At 31.0% G+C, this 18,967-nt stretch overlaps 1 protein-coding gene and 1 long non-coding RNA gene across 3 annotated transcripts in view; one reads left to right on the top strand and one right to left on the bottom strand.

Moving 5' to 3' along the window:
* Positions 1–5,714: 5,714 nt before the first annotated feature.
* Positions 5,715–18,967, bottom strand: part of LOC127064696 (uncharacterized) — a 75,948-nt gene continuing 62,695 nt past the window's right edge. Inside the window, exon 2 of the long non-coding RNA XR_007781774.1 lies at positions 5,715–8,741. This is a non-coding gene — a long non-coding RNA (uncharacterized LOC127064696). The remainder of the gene's footprint in view (positions 8,742–18,967) is intronic.
* LOC127064437 (uncharacterized) overlaps positions 6,828–18,967 on the top strand; it is a 74,526-nt gene continuing 62,386 nt past the window's right edge. For both annotated transcript variants that reach the window (XM_050995475.1, XM_050995474.1), the window contains exons 1-4: positions 6,828–6,968; positions 8,453–8,794; positions 14,619–14,989; positions 17,033–17,355. In XM_050995475.1, the coding sequence (XP_050851432.1) occupies positions 6,837–6,968; positions 8,453–8,794; positions 14,619–14,989; positions 17,033–17,355 (1,168 nt within the window). In that variant the 5' untranslated portion in view covers positions 6,828–6,836. The remainder of the gene's footprint in view (positions 6,969–8,452; positions 8,795–14,618; positions 14,990–17,032; positions 17,356–18,967) is intronic.

Below are 18,967 nucleotides of genomic sequence, written 5' to 3'. Positions count from 1 at the left end.
TGTTACATGGATCGAAGGTTGATCAATTTCTCCTTTTTTGTTAACCATATGATTCTCAACATTAAATGTTTCCCCATTATTTAAGTTCGCTAGCCACAATTCCGTGCACCTTATTAGAAACAATAGTAAATACAGTTCAAAAGATACGGATAATTCCCACAAATAGCGAGAATTTCTATCCCTACCTATTTTACCAGAATAAATAAGGAGAAAGAGAAGCCAGCTCGCGAATTTGCAGTTGCCCACTCCTGATGTAAATTAGTCCGATGCCCTTTCACCTCTCTCTTTGCCTTTTTAAAACGCTTAAACGAAACTACTAGTTACGATCGTTGTTGAAAGATTTTCTTTCTTTTTTTATCGTCAAACTTTTTAAACAATTCTTTAAACTAACAAATGTTGAAAAACCATTAAAAAACAATTAAAAATGTAAGCTATTACTTTATATCATTTGTATATCATTTGTAAAATTTTTCACGTTATTTAAATAGGTATAAATGTTATTAAGGTTACATCAAAACTATATTATTTTAATAATTTTCTACAGATGGATAAATTTCAATGTTCATTCTCATCGTACATCGCTATACACTTGTTGCGAAATGATTGACCAACATTGCCACATCCGTTTACACTTTTCTCCTCGTGTATTATTGCTAGCGTTCTATAATATTTGAACGTGCTCGAATAATATCACTAGCTTTATTATTGCTTTTCATTCGGAAATCAAATCTGGACAAAAATAATATCTTCTAAAAGATTAATAAATTTATTATTGTTCGTGTTAACACTTGATTAGAATTCAATGTGTATATATATATATATATATATATATATATATATTGATAAAATTTGAAAATAAACGTGTTTGTATGACACGGTAGAGTATCGATTTCTTGACAACACTGATTGTAAGTTATTTTCACACTAAAAGCAGATAACGATTTACATGCGCATAGCACGTTATTTCAAATAAAAAGGAGAAAAAATAACTGGCGATATTACACTATACTATAAAATAAATTTAGCAAACGTATTATTCATATAAAAAAATTAATCGCACACACAAAAAAGATTATCTAAAGTATCTAAATCATTATTGAAATCTAGATAGATTCTAGTAACGATAAACATTCATTAGACCTTCTCAATCGTTTTGACAGTTCAAACCGAGAACATAGCGAAATCGTAACTAGTTTAGATAGACTACGACGTCACGGCAAGACAACAGAAGTCTCTACAATTAATTGGAATTAGTCGCTCGACAGCACAGTATCTATTTTGACTTAATAGTCTTGGTCTTTACGTTCCTAACTTTCACGATAACTTCTCACCCACAAGAGACAGACGGACGGATATATATATATATATATATATATATATATATATATATATATATATATATAGAGAGAGAGAGAGAGAGAGAGAGAGAGAGACAAAGAAATATAAGAATAATCTTGAAATCGTCGCTTGAATTATAATGAGTCACTATCGCGTTAATTAGATTTTATTCTCGTGTGTATTCGTATATATGTGTATGCATATATATCTATATATATATATATATACCTATACAATAACAGTACGCACACTTAATCATTGGAAATCCCGTTTCTTAAGTAATAAATGATTCTTCCGACTTCTTATATTTCTTTTCTTCTTAAGATCGTAATACTCTTTCAGTTTTTATATACACAGTCGAGTAACTTGGCTAGTAATTAAGTCTTCCGTAAAGTTAAGAGCATTAAATCGGATTAGCAAAAGATCAGCAGGGAAGTGGATGAATTCCGAAATTATGAACAATCATTTTGTTCTCTGATTTCTCATTCACATAGTTTTGCAGGGATAGTTGCGAAAGAATTTTCTTTTCGTATTTCAATCAAGATCTTATTTAATATTAAGAGAATGGACAAATAAAGCTTGCGAACCATGCTTTTAACGAATAAATATTTGGGTGTTTTTTAAGAAGAAAAAGAAAGAAAAATCGTCGATTTGTTCCTTCAGAAGAGAGAAAGAGAGGAAGGAAGCTTGTTTGCCACTGATTCGTGTAAACGTGACCGAGTATTTCGAAACGCGTTTCTATAGAGACTAAAGAAAATTTTGTAGGGCTAAGAAGACGTTCGAGAAAGCTTTTTCGAGTAACTCGAGCGGATTCGGCAAAAGAGGTCAGCAACCGTGCGTTGATTTCTCAGTAAAGAGAAGTCTTTGAATCTTTTCCTCTCTGTTTCTTTCTTTCTTTCTTTCTCTCTATCTTTTTTGTCTCTGTTGTTGCTATTGCTGTTGTTTTCCTTTTTTCTTTCATTTTATCTTTTATACATAAATCGCGAAAAAGAGCGAGTCGAAAGCGTGTGTGCAAGTGCAAGTGAAAAATTTCTTTCAACGTTGAGCACAATTGTCATAAGAGAATTAAAAGAAGAAAGGTAAAGAAAAAAAAAAAAAAAGAAAAAAAAAGAAAACAGAAAATAGAAAAAGAAGGAAGTAAATAAAAAAGAAAATTTCGTCATAAAGGAAGAAGAGAAATAATCCGTTTAAATATCGCAGATATTAATTAAAATATACAAACGTATGTTTTAAAGAGTACAAGATTTGTTTTAGATCCTGAAAATTTTTAGATCTATCAATCATTAAGCGTACACTACACCGACGAAATTACACTGTAATTAAGTGGAAAACTATATTACGTGCTCGGCTACCTCAGCGCATACGCTTTATAATTATGTATCGCGCGTTATTACCGATTGGTAGGTGCGTGCGTATGGGCGCGTGCACGCAATTCGAACGCGTTCATGGCATCAATATACATCTTGTATTAATAACCGTTCTATCTATTAACATCGTAATAGATCAGAATTTAGGAATAAAACGTCAAATGGTTTTAGTTTAGATAATATTTCACACGATGATTTAATAAATAGGTACAAAAATTTAATATAAAAAAAAAAAAAGAAAGTATCGTATTATTCTTTTTCTTTTACGTTATATCAAAAATATTGTGAATAATAGATCTTTTTAAAGAAATAAATTTTTTTACGACATTTTAAATACATTCCTTTTTTTTCAATAAGACAATAGCAAAGTTTTGCACTGTGTCAAGATACAAAATAATTAATATAACAGATTTTACTATTTATTATTATTTTACACTATACAAATGCAGAATAATAAATATGTTGTTATTACTATTACTAGTACTATTACTATATAAACGATGGGAATAAAAAAATCTGTAATAATAAAGTAATTATTTTGTACGAATTTTCTATGTCGTTCGTTCGTTTGAGATTCTTAATGAGATAAAGAAAAAAAGAAAAAAACGAAATAGAAGAAAAAATAAATAGAAAAAAACATCGTTATAATCCAATAAAAAAAATATCGAAGAAAATTCTCGTGTTAAAAATTAACGACAATTTATATTAAATATCTACCCAATCCCTTTACACGCTGGAATTACGTCCTGATTTCGAATTCTGCTTTCAGTCACGAACCGTACGAGTATCGATCAACAAACCGCGACGAGCTTCTCTTACGTACGCGTAATCACTCTTCTGCGATTAAAAGCACTAGTCAAATATATTTTCCTGAAGAGTATCCCACCCCAATACGACGATTGTAACATGATAAAGAATTGGCTCTCTCAGAATAAGATAGAAGAGACAGTGTATATAACGAAAATCGTTCCCATAGGAGCTGATATTTCTCTAGATAAAGATTTATCTAGAGAAATATTTTTTATCTTGCATACGAACAAATTTTTATTAAATACACGTTTGCAATAATTTTTTTCCTTTCTTATTCGTATTTTATCGTTGATTCTTTTTCGAAACAATTGTAATTATTAAATTTATTTATTATTAATTTTTTAATATCTTAATTATTTGAATTCGTAGATGTTTACCCTTGTTAGGGTAATGTAATATATTTTCATTGATATTACATTTTAAGTATAATAATATATTTAGTTTTACGATTAGAGTACACGTGTGTCTTGATTCATGTAGCTAAATATTAAAATTTTGAAATTCAGATCATCGTTGTAATAACACATTATTTTTGTGAGATATTTTATACATTAGAAGTGTCTGTGCATGTAACAAAAAATGAAAGTAGAAAAATTACTAAATATAGCAAACAAAGTATAAGAAATAAACATTATGAGTGCAAGACTCATTTATTTTCACATAATACGATGCAGAGTGTAGATTGCCATATTTAAACATGAAAATTGCAAAGAACAACGCTTTTTAAACACTATGTTATACGAAAACTATAAAAAGTCAGCCGGATAGCATAGTAAACAATGTATACTCGAGTTAGAAAGAAACATATTTAACCAATGTTATCTTTCTTTTTTTTATAATATATTTAAAAGTTTTTTAGATTAAAAATTTTCTTATATATATATTTAACGTCCCATTCATGCATACACATACACGCAGGCACACTCACACACACACACATATATATGTAATTCTACACGTAAATTCAAAGTCCAAGCTGAGATTCAATTGGCAAAGAAGATATCAACTTCGAACTCGTTTTATATTCTTCCCTATCTCCAAATGTCAATATTTGTCAGGAATATTCGGAAAGTTCAATCCTTTCTCTCCACTTCCGATAAATTCTATCCTCCTTTTTTCTTTTTCTTTATTTGTTTCATAATGTGTTCGATTGATAGCAAACTGAAAAAAAGTTACAGCCTAACTTGTCAGATTCAGAATGTAAGACATGAAAAATCATGATCGAACTATTAGTATTATTACTATTATTATCATCATCATCATCATCATCATCATCATCATCATCATTATTATTATTATCATCATAAACACGAAGTATCGAATATTCATTAAGCAAATGCACTTGCATTTTTCTTTATACATTTCTTGAAAAGTTTTCTTCTCTCTCTTTCACTCTTTCTGTCTGTCTGGCTCTCTCTGTATCTCTCTCTTTCTCTCTCTCTCTCTCTCTCTCTCTTTCTGTCTCTGTCTCTGTATCTCTCTCTCTCTGTCTCTCCCTCCCATTTTCTCTTTATTTTCTCGACGTCGTTCCTTCTTTACTTCGTTCCAAGTATATATACATTTTTCAATCTTTCCGAGGCAACATAACGTGCTAGGAGGAAACGACGTCGCCCGATGGAAGGTCGACGTAGAACGCAATGTAACATGTTCTCGCAAACAAAAACGAACGTTCTCTCATCTCGTGAGAGTTTGCACTTGGTAGAACAAAAAATAGTTTGAAAGTGGTTTGGCGGGGAAGGAGGGACGAAGGTTAAGATGAGAGTGAGCAAGACATAGAAGAAGGCATCATTCAAATTAGCGACCTCGGACAATTTTTTGATTACTGCTGTCTCCAACGAGGAGACAGTTCGTTCGTAGTCGAATAATGTTGGAGGCGTAGGTGGAGGTGGAAATAGAGAAGGAAAGGTGGGAAAGGGTGAAGGGTGAAAAGGAAACACGCTCGATGATGGAAGGGGGTTGGTATGAAACATACATTTCGTTGATGACCCGGGCTACCTCGAAATACATTCTCTGTGAGTCTGTGTGTGAGTGTGTATTCTCATATTGTATGCATATCGTGCTTTTATGACGGGTATTAACTACGCATGACCTAGATTGCTTATTTACTTAACCGATAATGACTAATAATACGTTATGGCACGGGTAAACCTAATCGATCGCAACCACCTCTCTCTCTCTCTCTCTCTCTCTCTCTCTCTCTCTTTCTCTCTTTCTCTCTCTCTCTCTGTCTTTCTCTTTCGATATACCGCACGTGTGCGTTCATCCCCCCGAGATACATAAATGCAAAGGACAGAATTTTATCGTTCGAAGAGAATATGTTATTTTTCGTGTTAGTATTTAAAGAAATTGAAATATGTTTTTCGGAATGTTACGAACTCGCAATACTACAGGGACTTGTCGTTTTTATTTATTTAAGTTGTTTCTTTTGTAAAGAGAATTATTTTATATTTCTACCTATTCTCCGTAGTAAAGCAACCAACTCTCGTATCCTCGTTTGTTTCCCGTGAGAAAAAGAAAATTTGTTGCATGTTATAGCATATATTCTTTTCTTTTCTTTCCATATCGTCGAATTGTTAAGTTTATGTGCATTGTGGAATTTTTATCTATCATACATCGACGAATATTAATATTGATTATTGTTCTCATTTTCGTAAATTTATCTCGTCCCTTTTCGAATGAATAAAGTAAAGAAAATAATTATTAGGTTCGATGAACTTTTTTAAAGATTGATTCTTTTGTAACGTTAAAACAATTTAATATCAAATTCTATACGAAGTTATATTTACAGTAACAATATCATTACACACATATATATATATTTCCTTTTAAAATAAATTTCAAAATGGTACTATCGATTCCTTTTGTTCCTCTGAAAGTACTTCATAACTTTAGCAGATAAGACAATATTATACAAACTAATAATTATAAAGTTGAATGCGATGAAACTCATCGAGCGTTGACACTCGATTATAATCTGTATTATTAAAAATGTTTTTAACATTTCTTTTGCAATACTTTTGGAAAAATATACTTCTTCATAAGAATGAAGTGTCTGATATGAATCATACATAATAAACAAACCAATGAATCATTTTTCTTTATATATTAATTTCTCACTCGATCTATTAATTGCTACTTTTTACAGCTTTTTTATCTTGGTAATTTTCTTTTCCCTTTTTAATTGATCACATTCCCCGATAAATGAATCGATAAATTAAATGAATAATTTCGAACCAACGAAACCTACCATTTCCGTAGATCGTAAAACACGTCGAACGACAATAATCATTCGTAACGGGGGAGGAGCGGCTAGTCTCGAAGATGGCGAATTTATCGGGACGCCTCATTAAAAAAAAGGGAAGGAATGGAAGGAAGAAATCGTGTTTCTTGCTAATAGCGGTACCCAATCACGTGCATAGCTCTATCCAGCTCGCGAGACATTTAATCGAAAAGGTAATCGCATTCCGGCGTCCTCGTAAACGGTTATCTCGATGCTACCGAGAATAGAGACAGATTAATTCTTCTCTCTCTCTCTCTCTCTCTCTCTCTCTTTCTCTCTTTTCTCTCTCTCTCTCTTTCTCTTTCTTTCTCTGTGCTTTCATCATCTTTTTTCTTTTTTCTTTCTTTTTCTTTATTTTTTTTTCAATTATGAATAGCTTTATCTTCCTCATGCGAACCTCGATACAGGTCGATATACCAGATAAGGGATGAGAATTTTTCCACACGATCGGCTTGTCTTCTCCATTCTAATAATTTTTAAAGTCGCATCCGACCTTTCCAGCACATACGATCAATAGCCAAGATGGGATTAGAAAGTCGTCGAATCCCGATAAAGATATTTGTATTTTTTTATTTTGTTATTAGAGTACGGATTTTTAATGGAACATTTAATGTAATTTAAGATACGGATAGATAATTGGCAATATAATAGTATATAATGGTAATATAAATGGAAAATAGAAATTAGATAACTGTCTTTTTCTTTTTACTTTCTTAATGTTCGTGTTCCTTTTCTACTTTTTAATTATGAAAATGTGTACAAGTTCAATAAGTAACAATATTTAAACGCAGAATTAATCCTAGTTACGTGGATTGTCTCCTATAGTTTTCTCAAAAAGAAAAAAAAAAAAAAAGATTTGAAATCGTTTCAAAAATTTTCAAATAAACTTCCCCGACCAGAAAAAGTACCTATTACGAATATGATTAATTAGATTAATAATAATTATATTTAGAGATAAATTTTTAACGTAATTTTATGAAAAATATATTACGTATGTTTCCTTACGTAAACGTTCTATCTCGACGTTAAAATTTCTATTTAAGAACGTGAATCGTTCCAAGAGAAACCATGACCCAAAGATTTATTCATGGAGTAAGAAATCCGCAAGAATCTCTACAGTAAGCAAACTCTAAATCTACTAAAACTTTTGAAAGAAGTTATTACATTACGTTCTCACATACCACATATTTGTAACATCAAATCGTTTCGTATCACACGGCTTGAATCAATCGATAACGATGAAAATTCATAACCAGGCAATATCTATAGAAATGGTTATAGGATATAGCCATCGTCTTAATATCCCTCTCGCGATAAGATTACTCGTTAGGAAGATCGGTCGTTCGCAATATAAGGGTGACCGTAAAAGCGAAATTAACCTTTCTCGAGGATAAGAAATGAACCAGAAATCGTGAATGACTGATAGAAAGAGAGATAGAGAGAAAGAGAGAAGGGATAGGGAGAAAGAGGTAGGGAGATAGAAAGAGAGAGAGAGAGAGAGAGAGAGAGAGAGAATGAATGAAAGAGAGAGAAAGAGATAGAGATAGGGACAGAAATAAAGATAGAGATAGAGAGAAAGAGAGAGAAAAAAGAAAAAGAGAGAGAGAAAGAAGAGGAAAACGTGCTAACAAAAAATATAAAACCGATCGGTCCACAGGGATGTTTGGAGAATCGTGGCTCCCCTGGGAGGAGTGGCGGAGCAGGAGGAGGAGGAGGAGGAGGAGGAGGAGGAGGTTCACGGGGTACCGGGTGTGATTCAGGAGAGTCGCAGTCGCAGCCATCTCGAGGAGGACGTCATGGAGCCTCGGAAAGTTCTTCATCGAAGGACGGTGACCTGCTTTCGCATGCGGCTTCCGCTTTGCGTAGACTCCACTTCAAATCCGCTGGTGGAAGTCGTAGTTGTCGTACGGTGCCAAAGGTCGTGGTCATGGGTTCCAGTACAGCATCTGAAACCACGATCAACACTAGTACTGACAGCGCCAATACTATGGTCACCATGGTGAGATAATTGTTTTTCTTTTTCTTTTTGTTTTTCTTTTTTAATGGAAACTCTCAATGGATTATTCAAATTGATAGTATCGAATCGTTTTAGTCACTCATCGATTTACACAATAACAATAATTGTTGTTGTTATTATTATTATTATTTTTTAATTAGTGCCTTTGTTTTGTTAATCAATTTTTATTATTATCTTCGAGCATTAATAATTATGTTTTCTTACATCCTAATGATAAATTTATTATTGAACGCTCGATGAGTCAGGAAAGTACCCGTCGAAAGTAACGTGACTAACTCTAACATAAGTGTCTTATCCCCACTTTTCTGCACTTTATCCAATTCCATATTTCATGCTTTATCAAGTGCCGTTCTAAGAGCTTAAATTACTTACAGTGCAGATCCTTTTCTCAATATTGTGCCGTAACAATTGATAATAATTAATATCTTATATATAAAATTAAAATCCTTAATGGTTATTGATTAATTAAAATTTACAATAATTAATATAATCGACATTTGTAATAATTGTCAATTATTATTATTATTATTATTATTATTATTATTATTATTATTATTATTATTATTATTATTATTATTATTATAGGGATTTTCAAATAGGTAACATGAGAAAATGATAGGGAGATGAAATATTATATCTAATGTTAATATACATTCCACGTAATAATGAATGATATTAAAGATTCTTGACCCTTTAAACCTTTTGAAAATATCATTTGTACTCTCCCACAGTAATTTTGTAATTTGACGAAATTTGTAAAATTCAATCGGTGTGTTTCGGTAGAAATTCGTAAATGGTCGAATCTAACAAAGACGTAATTCCTTCGTGAGATACAACCGATCGAACTGCAATTGAACCAATTTAGAACTTTTCGATAATCGTATTCGTTTCCAAAGTTTCCTATTCCATGAAAGATAGGATTGGAAATTTTGATAAATCAATTTCTCTATTCGATCAATGATCGAAACAAATTTCTAATTGTTAGGTCGAATGAGGTTTCTACTAGTTTCAGTAGTACGAATTTCTAAGTATTAATTATTCGGTATCACAAATACGTACACAATATTTAATAAAAGTTTTTTTTCTCGAAAGATTCAGAACAATTTCAAAAAATTAGAACGCAGAAAATTATTATTATTACTATGCATATATATTTTTTCATGAGTGCCAAAGTGCAATTAGTAGAAGTTTTTCTCATGAAAAAATTGGAAAAAATTAGAACGCTTAAGATTATTATTATTATTACTATTATTACTATTATTATTGTTATTATTATTATTATTATTATTATTATTATTATTATTATTATTATTATTATTATTATTATTATTATTATTATTATTATTATTACTATGCATATATGTTTTCTCTCGAGTATCAAGGTCCTTTGAAGCATTAATAAGGACAAATCCGACACAAAGAGGCCTTGTGAGAATTTATGAAGGAGATGTGCAATGAGAAGTGGACTATTATTATTAAAGTGAAAATTAAATAAATGACTAGGCTATTGTGGCCCTATGATATAGATTAATTATTACTATTATTACTGTAATAGACCTTTTACAAGATAAAGTCACACGAAATATAATTCTGAGATAATTTAATTTGACTAAAAATATAGATGAAAATATAGTTTCATTTACAAATGGAGAATTCTCGAATCTTTATCGCAAAATTTTATACTTGTTCTTTTTTTTTTTTAATAATCATTTATGTTCTTTATATTCAGGATTATTTCTACGATATAGGTATTTATGTTTAAAAAAGTCAAAATAATTTTTCTTTTATTATTTGTTAATTATCATGTTTATAACTCGATAGTTCATAGAGATTATTTTAGTCCACTGAGCTATCCAAGCTCTTAAACCAAGCTTCTCACAAGTGTCTACTTAAATTAGAATAGAGATACTCGTCCCCATAGTAATAAAGTTACAAGTATAGTTTATACTTGCGTATACCAAGCTATATTGCCATGAGGACCGCTACAAAGGACTAACATCGAATAGTTTATTATTTCATTACGGCGAATCTTCCTTTCATTTTTAGAAACAACTATATTCGATATACTGGTAGAAGAAATTTTTTTATTGTTATCAATTCATTATCATTATAAAAAATTCCACGAAATGGAAACTAATGTAACACGTTACAAGAATGAAGAAAGATTTGTTCAAGGCACGTTATTCGCAAAATACATCGGTGTTATATACAAATTAAATTGTATTGGCTACATAACTATATATGCCATTGTACGCATAGCTAATTGGTGTTAGCACGAAACTGCTACTATTAATTATTTATAGCGTGTATGTTATGTATCAGATATTAATCGTCTGAAATATTGACGCAATTATTCGATTCAATTGATACAAGAATAATTATCGATGATAATTAGAGATGGATACTTATCAATTTTTATTCGATTTAGAATCGTTCGAGAATTTCAAATTTTTCAATAAACATCAAGTTTCTTAAAAAAGAAAGAAAAAATAGAGAAAAAAAACATGTATTAAAATTTTTGATAAATTGCTCGTAATTTATTATCCTACAATATATTTTCCAAGATAAAATTTCAGAATTACATCTGGTGGTTTCTTCTTGTGAGATCGTAAGTAGAGATAGTCTTACTTTGATCAAACACGAACACTGAAAGATCTTATCTTTGAAATTCTAAGGACGGTTTTGTAGCAGAGAGATATCGTAAGGTAGTTTCTTTGGGTTGTTTCATGTAATATTCAATGTAACGTCGTACTTTATTATTATGACCGTTAAGATATCCGATTGGATACCCTACGAAACTTGTTCCAAACGGCTGACACTAACTTCTACGTTACATGGAAAACGATTCTCCAAGTCGACCGTACCTAGCCCACTAACTTAGTTTCCGTCTTTCAGAAACATAGAATACGGTTGAATAGGAGAAGAGGAACTAAGGTAGAAATGTTGTGACCGATTAAGGGAAAAGACTACTTTAACAGCATCAAATATAAACTGTTTTTATCAATTTTTTTTATAGCAAGTCAATATCTCAGTAAAAATAACCTTATATATCATTAACATTAGATTTAGTGACGTATTTTTACAGCTTCCATCAATATATACTAGATACTAGGATACTAGGATATCAGAGTAAACAAATTTTATTCTTTATTATTTTTAGTTTATCTATTCTTATAATAATAATAGTAATAGTGATAATAACAAATAAAAACAACTTTCAGTTAATATTAATTTAATAATTATGAGTTTGTTGTAAATTGATTATAAAAGAAATTTAAAATCCATTATTTTTTTGGGTTTAAATGTTAAATCATATACGTTTGTAAAATGTTAAAATCAAAAATATTATGATATAATATCGTTCGTGTGTACTGTAGTAAATAAAAAATTTTTATCTAGTCTTAAGCTATGCGGTTATAGTAGTTCTTGTTGCACGAAAAATTTTTGTCTTACAAAATGATGACATTTTGATGAAAATATTTAAGAAATTTGCGAAAAGATCGTCAATTTTTAAGAATTCCGTGAAAACAAATTTTTTTGATTGAAACAAATTTAAATGCATTGAATGATAACATCTCGTTTTAAGCAGCTTGTGAAATTTTCAAATCGATCGGATAAAAATTCATTGAGATACGCTCGACTAGAAAATATACTTTGGAGTAACTGTACTTAGGAACATATAAATTCACGAAAGTTGCTGTAACTCCGTGAATGCAGCTCTGTTCAAATTTCTATGTAATATAACTGCGGGTAATGTGTGTGAAAGATCGAGAATATTAAGAAAATTAAACAACAAGTTTCAATACTTTCGAACCTTTAACTTCTCAAACGTATGTACATATTTACTTCTTCATCTCTCTCTTTTCTCTTAACGTTACGTTACAAAGTACACATTGAATAAAAAATAAAAAGTGCTTCCCAAAGAGATACGAATATCGCACGTAACTGCATTTCTTTTTTCTTTCTTCTTCTTTGCCTTCTATCTCTTTTTCCTTTTTCTTTTTTCTTTTTTCAACCGTACGATCAAGCACTTCTTTCTCATGCGAATAAAAGATAGATGGAAACAGAGAAAGAGAGAAAAAGAAGCGCTATAAGAGAATAACGATCATAATGAAAGGTGAGTTACTACGTTCGTTGAAAGTACATAAGTGACTCGAGAGAACGTTAAAAACATAACTAAGGTGACATTCATTGTTTGCAAAATAACGACTATTCCCGGTGCTCTTGCTAGTGCTCGAATTTACCAGCTTAAAGTTGCATGAATCAAAGAGTTGAAAGATTAAAGGGAGCCTTCTATGAAATTCATTTTAAACGGATGCCGCGCGAACCGTTTTAATATTCCATGGTTACATCAGAGTGCTGTGACGCTCTTGTGAAGAAGAGGGTGGGGTAAAGAAAGAGTAGAAGGATGGGTAGGTGGATGGGTGTTTGGTTGGTTGCTTGGTTGAGGGTTTGGGAGGAGAGGAGGGTTGAGGGAATTTCCTCTTATTATTACGAGCAAGAAATTAATAATTTTCCGAAAGTAGCTGTTACCTCTACCATCTCGTATACCACCCTTGTCCCACCCTATACCACCCCGTCCCACCCCATCTCGTTCGTTCGTTCGTTCGTTCGTTCGTACGTACGCGCGATATCCGCGAGCTTTGCTCGACGAGAATTAAACTTCCTTCTTCACGCGCAACGTCGAGAAAGCACGATCAAGTCTCCCGATTTGATTTAATTAAACTTGGGTAGTAAATTTCTACGTCTTTCTCGTAAAATGTTAGAGTCATCGATCCTAAGGATTTCGCTTCGTTTTATATATATATATATATATGTATCTCGAATTTATAAGTGGCGTAAGCCGCCATTGAATGACCATTTTGAAATATGGATAATAATTGTGAAGATATTTTAGCCTATATTAGAAATTTCATCGTAGGTCAGTCGAATTGCTTTTTCCATGGCACAATTCCTTATGTGATTAGTTATAAAATATACGCCAGAGCGATTAATTTTAATATATATCGGAATATTATGTTTTATTATTAATTGTTATTATAATGTGTCCGTGGTATAATTAATTGATTAATAAATTCGAATATTGGAAGGAAGAAAAAGGCAATATAATATATTATTTTATTATATTACGATATGTCCGTGACATATAATAATGATGGATCGATTTTCTTTATAATTAATTAAAATATAATGTAAAAAATGATGGAGTAGCATAACTGTTCGATTATTAATCTTATTCGCATTATACAGCTTAGAGTATTAACAAAATATATATTTTGATCCTGACTTTTCCATTAAGAAAATCTCTATCGTAACATTTACCTCCCTATCTCATTAATTCACGTTGCTTTACGTTTAATGATTCCGAAAAAAATAGTAATTCTTTTAACAGCTCTACTGTACTTATATGGATCGTTCATTGATCATTTTTTGATAGGACAATATTTCGATTTAGGATGTTTCTGAAATAATATTCGAATAGATCACTTTAGATATTTCTTGTAACTTACAAACAAACTTTAAACAACGTAGTTTTATACGCTAAGGATATTTAAAAATGCATTTCAAAATACTTTCTTAATCAGTCAACAAAAATAATTATTAAAATAGTTAATAACAAAATAAATGAAACCATAAATATGTTTACTCTTGTTGATCTTTTAGATTACTCTTGAAAAAAATAGAACTATATAATAAGTTCATGAAAGAGATTAAATTTTGTCTAGTTATCGATTGGAGAGATAAATTGGCGAGAAATTTTCAATGAATTTTTATTAATAAAAGTTAAAACTAACGATCGTTGCAGGTGACGACGACGGACGGAGAACAACCGGACGACAGTTTTGACTTGATAGACGTACCACCGGAAATGTCGCCGCCACCTGTCGCGCCAACGTCGAAGGACACGCAAAGCAATTCCACCGGCACGCAACAAATCGTTCTTCCATCGGAGAAGGTCGATTCCAATCACGTAGAACATAATTCGAAAAGCACGGTCAACGTACAATCCAGCAGCACTGCCCAGCACGGTGCCATGTCGCCTATTTCTGATATCATAGACGACACAGGAGCACCCCCACCCACCCCTATGATCGGAGCTCATCAAGAGTGCAGGTTCACTTTTATTAGCGGTAGAACACCACCCCTACCTGATCTAAGGGCAGCCGAATTTTTCAGGTAAAAATTTTCTTCTATTTTGTGTTTACGATAATCTTTCGTAAATGATATTTTAGTTTATTTTACCGTGATTCATTTCTCTTTTTCTTTTTATAAAAATATTATGTATATAAAAAACAAAAAAAAAAAGAAATGAGTAAGATGCGTATTTCTTTGTAATTGGAATAAAGGGATCTTGTTTCCTTAATTCCCTTAATGGATGATTTTATTTTCGAGTTACTCGTGAATGAACGCGACATTTGCTGCTTACGACCTGTTGTTCAGTTTGTGGTCAGGATACCTAACTCTAAGGAGTCAGAACTTGGTCCCTGTGTATGTTCCCATTCACTCGTTTCAACGAGAAGACGTTCCGATAAATACGTCCTGATGCTGTCTCTACTTCTCTCAGAGATATAACAGCAAAAACAGTGCAAGCTCGTTGGTTGTTGAATTTAATGAGATAACTTCGCTCTTACGTATTCACCTATACGCTTGAACATTTCATATTAATTAAAAGAATAAACTGTAGTTTTTGCACACCCATAGAGAATATATTGAATATATTCTCTAAATCAAGCATACTAAATCATTTAAGTTTATATTAACAATTTAATTTAATCTTTTCATCTATCTATCAACATTGAAAATATTAATCTTTTATTATTTAGAAGAAAGAAATTCTATTGAAAATTCCCAGAGGAATTTTGTGAAAAAAAAACCACTCTCAAAAAAAAAATTATCCTAACCGAGTACGTGTAATTAAATTAAATTATATAAAATATTATCTCAAATATAGGAATATCGACGATCTCCATATTTTATAAAATATAATCTCCAAATAAACATATTTCGTGAAAAAGAAAAAAAAAATTCTTTCAACCACAAAAATTTGTTTTTATCGTCGAAAATAATCAAGGTAACTCCATTTCCAGTTTTAAACGACTTGCTCGATATATCGTGATATTATTAGAAACGTATATTACACAATTATATATATATATACACATATACGTGTGTGTTAAAAAATCGACGTATAACATATGTATGAACATATAATACTATCTACTATATAGATTGAGAATAAAATGGAGGCTCAATTAGTTGGATTTTCGTGGCTCGTTACGCAAGCTTGCTTCGGTCGAAATAATAGAAGCAATTTAATTGCGGGAGAACTAGTTTTGCCGGGACGAAATCCTCCCCTAAAACCTCGCAGAAAGAACGAGATAGAGATAGAGATAGAGATAGTGAGACCAGGATAAAATGAGATTAGCAAGCGAAAGAAAGGACGTATATTTTACTTGAACTTTTGATCCCCTTATCGGATCGGAATGAAATTTATCGAGAAAATTTAAACGAGGAGAAGAGAATATTAATATACAATAGCTCGAAAAAGTATTCGCATGTTATTTAATATTAAATAATTTTATATAATTTGAAGAGAAGATTTTACGTTGTTTAATAAATATCAAAAATAATTGCATGTTATGTGAGATGTCGATAATTAAAAAACAAAAAAAAAATATAATTTTTTTTTACACTAGCAATTAAATAGACAAAATATAGTTTTTACAAATTTTTATCGAACGCTTTTATATATGCACATTTTGTAGATTCGTTCGGTCCGATGCATATTTTACAAATATCATATAAAAATCCACCAATTTTAAAAAGAGTTAAAAAGAGTTATAATTATTTGAATATCTATAAAATCGCTAATATATTGTAAAAATCAACGTACTAGTAGAATTTTAAATAAACTGGCTAAAAGTAACTCGCTCAGGGATTGGTCAATTTTTTCTCCAATATTTACAATATGCATATGAGATAATCAGATCAGAAATATATATATATATATATATATATATATATATATATATATATTGATAAAAATTAAAATTACTTCTTTTTTAAAATTACTCCATATTTGTTGAAAAATTTAAAGCTCCTGTTTCGGATAATGAAATCACTCGACCATTGAATAAAATGCAAAAGCTTTGCTGACCTATTTTATATTGTAATGTAATAATTTATTTAACCTATAACATTTGTTTAAAATTTATTTAGTACTCCGGTGAGAGGCTCGGTGGATGCCGGACAACCTGATCCAAGTCAAATAAGCTCAATGCTAACATTAATGGCTACCAAAGAGAAACAAAATGAGAAGAGTGCTTTGGTCAACATTAATTCTAATCACACGTCATTGATAAAAATTACGGAGCCCAACGAGAAAAATTCCAACGAAACGAAACACACAGCTGGACAGAAAAAACCGAATATCAATGTTACGACGAATCCATTGGATATTTCTTTGGTCGGTAGTCAACCATCGTGTAACGCACAGACTCCGACTGGTACTACGAATAGAAGTCGAGGAAGATCAGCGCCAGGTGAGAAAATAAATCCTATTTTTAACGAGAAACGATTTCTAGTTTTTAACGAGATCTATTTATCTCTTCTTCTTCGTTAATTAATACAAATTTTTTCCTCGTGAAGTACTAGAATAACAAAGATCGTAAACGATCATATTTTAGAGTAACATCTCTGATATTATTTTTTTTTCAAGTCAAACATGTTATATGCAGGTATTATAGTAATATTAATTATTTACATTTCCAATATTGATATCCAATAGAATTTTTCAAAAGTTTAAGAACGATCGAAAATACAAGACAATTTGACGGATCGAAAAATATGTAATTCTTACGCGTACGAATTGAGATTATAATTATTCATTAAGTAAAACCTCTATATCTCTTTTTTTTATTATCTTTTTGTTTCGTCTTCTTTTTTTTTTTTGTTAATGTTTAGTCTTGATTCGATTCAATTTAGACAGAGTAAAATATATACCTTTCGAAGCTTACACATTCGTCGATCCGTTAAAATCCTTTAATTTACAAGAAATATTCAATATTCTTAAAAATCTTTCGAAACAGGAATATAATGAAGAATCAAGTGTATAACGTATTTGATTTAAATCAAGAACAGAAAATGTACTCATCGAAGCGATGAAAAAATTTCGAGTGGATCGACTCCCTTGTATTAGCAATTTATCATTATTGTATGAAGAGTGGTACGGTCGAAGGGAGCGCGTAATTGGAAGTAAAGGATAAACCAAATAAATTCGCGTACTCGTTACGTTCGTTATATGCGAGAAAAGAATTCACGATCGTACGTTGAGACTGTCGTGGTTGGTATTTCGTTTTAAGGGTGCACTAATAGAGAGTAGGTTATTTAAAGGCTTCTACGTTGGACTGAAAGTTCTCTCGAGTTACGGGATAACAGATAATTGACGTTCCCTTGTATAAAGCAAGTGATGCCTTGTTCTCGACATAATCTGATACGGTCCATTTCGTTGGTCCAAGAGTTTATATACATATATATATATATATATATATATATATATATATATATATATACTCTTGAAATATATATATATATGTGTGTTTGAAACCGACGATACCTCTAGAATCTCTCAGAGCTTTTCTAACGCGATTAGTTCTATCGTTTCACGTATACCTCGAAGCTCTTCCACAAATTTAGTTTTACCTTACATTTCGATATATTTTCCTCTTTGGTTCGAGAGCGATGAAAGATTCGAATTACCACGCGTTTCATTCGAAAACGAAGAAAGATTATATATAGCAAGAGAAAATGAAAAAAAGAAGAATTAAGAAGAGAAAAAAAGAAAGAAACGAAAAAGTATAAACCTGTCGAATATTAATCAATGACAAATTACAAAATAGTTTATTCCCTATTAATCTTTCTTTTTTATTTTTATTTTTAGCGAACTAATCGGTTTTACTACTTTTTCGCGTGTTATTAATGACCCCGGTGAATTAACTGAGAGAGTTATTAGCGAGTGCCACGCGGTGGTGATTTATATCGTACGATTTTTTGCCTAAACTCTATCGAGTCATACATTTTTTTTCTCTCGTTAGCGAAAGTATTATTATTATTATTATTATTGTTGTTGTTGTTTTTATTACTACTTTGTTTGGC

Source organism: Vespula vulgaris, chromosome 6 (assembly GCF_905475345.1).
Source record: "Vespula vulgaris chromosome 6, iyVesVulg1.1, whole genome shotgun sequence".
Lineage (NCBI taxonomy): Eukaryota > Metazoa > Arthropoda > Insecta > Hymenoptera > Vespidae > Vespula > Vespula vulgaris.
Note: the sequence above shows the minus strand (reverse complement) of the source record. Positions and strands in the feature narration are given on the sequence as shown.